Source organism: Habropoda laboriosa, unplaced genomic scaffold, assembly GCF_001263275.1.
Source record: "Habropoda laboriosa isolate 0110345459 unplaced genomic scaffold, ASM126327v1 scaffold76, whole genome shotgun sequence".
Lineage (NCBI taxonomy): Eukaryota > Metazoa > Arthropoda > Insecta > Hymenoptera > Apidae > Habropoda > Habropoda laboriosa.
In genome coordinates, this window is record NW_017100184.1 from 1,005,530 (window position 1) to 1,007,766 (window position 2,237).

General features: G+C 31.3%; 1 protein-coding gene across 1 annotated transcript; it reads left to right on the forward strand.

The window, feature by feature from the left end:
- Positions 1–544: 544 nt before the first annotated feature.
- On the forward strand, positions 545–1,646 carry LOC108579381 (probable U2 small nuclear ribonucleoprotein A'). Its single transcript, XM_017942906.1, has 4 exons — positions 545–626; positions 719–759; positions 916–1,492; positions 1,569–1,646. The coding sequence occupies exons 1-4, from the start codon at positions 545–547 to the stop codon at positions 1,607–1,609; spliced, it is 741 nt and encodes a 246-aa protein (XP_017798395.1). The 3' UTR covers positions 1,610–1,646.
- The last annotated feature ends 591 nt before the right edge of the window (positions 1,647–2,237 follow it).

The following is a 2,237-nucleotide window of genomic DNA, read 5'->3' on the forward strand; positions in this document are numbered from 1 at the left end:
GCGGTTATTGTGAAACATCAAGATTAATGCGCATATTTCGAATCATTTATGGAATTGTTGCTACAGATTTTATTATAAACTGTAAATTTTCCGTTTATTTTCACCGGTTGGCAAATAAGATTCAGTTTATTATATCTCGTAATATTATGCGTTCCCTTTTATTACATATTTGCCCAAGTCTCGTTTTTTCGTCCAATATTTCACAGTCTCGATGTCGTTTCCCCTTCTTTCGGTTAATAAAACGTTTAAAAAGAACATTTTCGGATATACTTTAGGTCTATTTATAATTTACAAATGATTTATACGATTCCTTGAATATTTGTAGTGTAAAATGTAATGTGTATACAAAAATCCAAGTTTGAATAATTCAAATTTTCTTGGTTCATTGTTGATTGCACTGAATTACGTGCGCGAAGGAACCATTCTTACCAACCATAATAGTACAACTTCACAGAGAATTTTGTCAAACTAACTGTTGATTATTCGTGAATTACGCATGTTAGTTTAACTTGCATAATAATTCTTTTTAACAGTATTATCAGAAATGGTTAAATTAACACCAGATTTAATTCAACAATCGATGCAGTATATTAATCCTGTAATGGATCGGGAATTAGATCTGAGAGGTTTGTGGATGAAGTACATTCAAGCAACATAACCTGAAAACTGTCGTCGATTCTTTAATTTCTATATATTATTTTAATCTTCTCTGTTACAGGGTACAAGATACCTACGATAGAAAATTTGGGCGCTACTTTGGTTAGTATTGTAATAGATAAGTTTTTATTTCTTAATACTTTTGCGATTTATCGGTGCGTTTTCTGATATAACACAACTTGTTTACATTTGCAGTAGCTATCGTTTGCTTTATTTTCAAGTTAAAATATTGAAATACAAAGAAAATATTTTTTTCAGGACCAGTTTGACACCATTGATTTTTCTGACAATGATATAAGAAAATTAGATGGTTTTCCTTTGTTAAAACGAATCAAAACCCTCTTCTTTAATAATAATCGTATTGTCAGAATTGGCGAGGGATTAGAACATTGTATACCAAACTTGGAAACTCTTATGCTAACTGGAAATATGATTCAAGAGCTTAGTGACTTGGAACCACTGACACAATTGAAAAATTTAACAAACCTTTGTTTACTCCAAAATCCAGTTTCTGCAAAGCCTCAGTATAGACAATATGTTGTATATAGATTTCCACAGTTGAGGCTTCTAGATTTTAGGAAAATTAAGATGAAGGAACGTGATGCTGCAATTGCTTATGTTAGAAGTAAAAGGGGAAAAGAAATGGTTCATGAGATAGCTAAGAAAGTAAAAACACAAAGTTCTGGCTTATCTCCAGATAAACCACTAACAACTCCAGAGGAACGTAACAAAATTAGAGAAGCCATTACAAATGCTTCTTCTCTGGAAGAAGTACAGCGTCTTAGCAAATTGTTGCAAGCAGGACATATGCCCAGTGAAGAAAGATTACAAAACGGTATGTAGTTGAAAAAAAAGTATATATTGTCTTTAACCTTATTGACTATAAAAATACATTATTGTTATTCTTTTAGGAAACACAATACCTGAAGCTATGGAAGAAGAGGATGATTAAATTTTTCATACATCATTGTCAGACTTTACTTAAACAAGAAAAATCTTTTTTATTGCTGTAAGTATGTGATTATATACAATAGATGGAATTAAAAACAGTTTGTTAAGCTAATAAGAAAGGATGTGCTACACAAATATATTATTAATTGGAGATGATTCATTTGTAAAAATAAAATTATTGAAATACCTAATTGGCCTGAAGCGATTTTGCGAACATATGATAACATCCGTCACTTCTTGAACTATTTTTAATGCATATGTATGTTTATTTCAGTGAGATTTCAATAAACTACTTGTACAGTATTTCTTATATGTAAATTTTCTACCCATATAAAACAATATTTTCAGTACATAATTCAAAATGTTATTCATGTACAGTATATTCTCCACAAGTGTCAGACCGCAAGGAAGCTAAATCTGACACTCGTAGAGTCAGGGACTACGTTTTCGAGCCTCGCGCCCGCCTTTGTAGTTTGCCGAACGTAGACAAGGACAGCGAATAAACGATAAGCATGAAACGTTAGTCGAGGCAACCAAGCGATTTAAATATCAACTGTTTTAATTCTACGTTTTTTTATCCCGAAATTTTTCTTAACATATTGATGAGATTTTTCTGATGAAAATGACAT

Coding starts and splice junctions, on each gene's coding strand:
- LOC108579381 (XM_017942906.1), top strand. CDS start 545: ATGGTTAAATTAACACCAGATTTAATTCAACAATCGATGCAGTATATT. Junction 760..915: donor AAAATTTGGGCGCTACTTTG/GTTAGTATTGTA, acceptor TATTTTTTTCAG/GACCAGTTTGACACCATTGA. Junction 1,493..1,568: donor TGAAGAAAGATTACAAAACG/GTATGTAGTTGA, acceptor TTATTCTTTTAG/GAAACACAATACCTGAAGCT.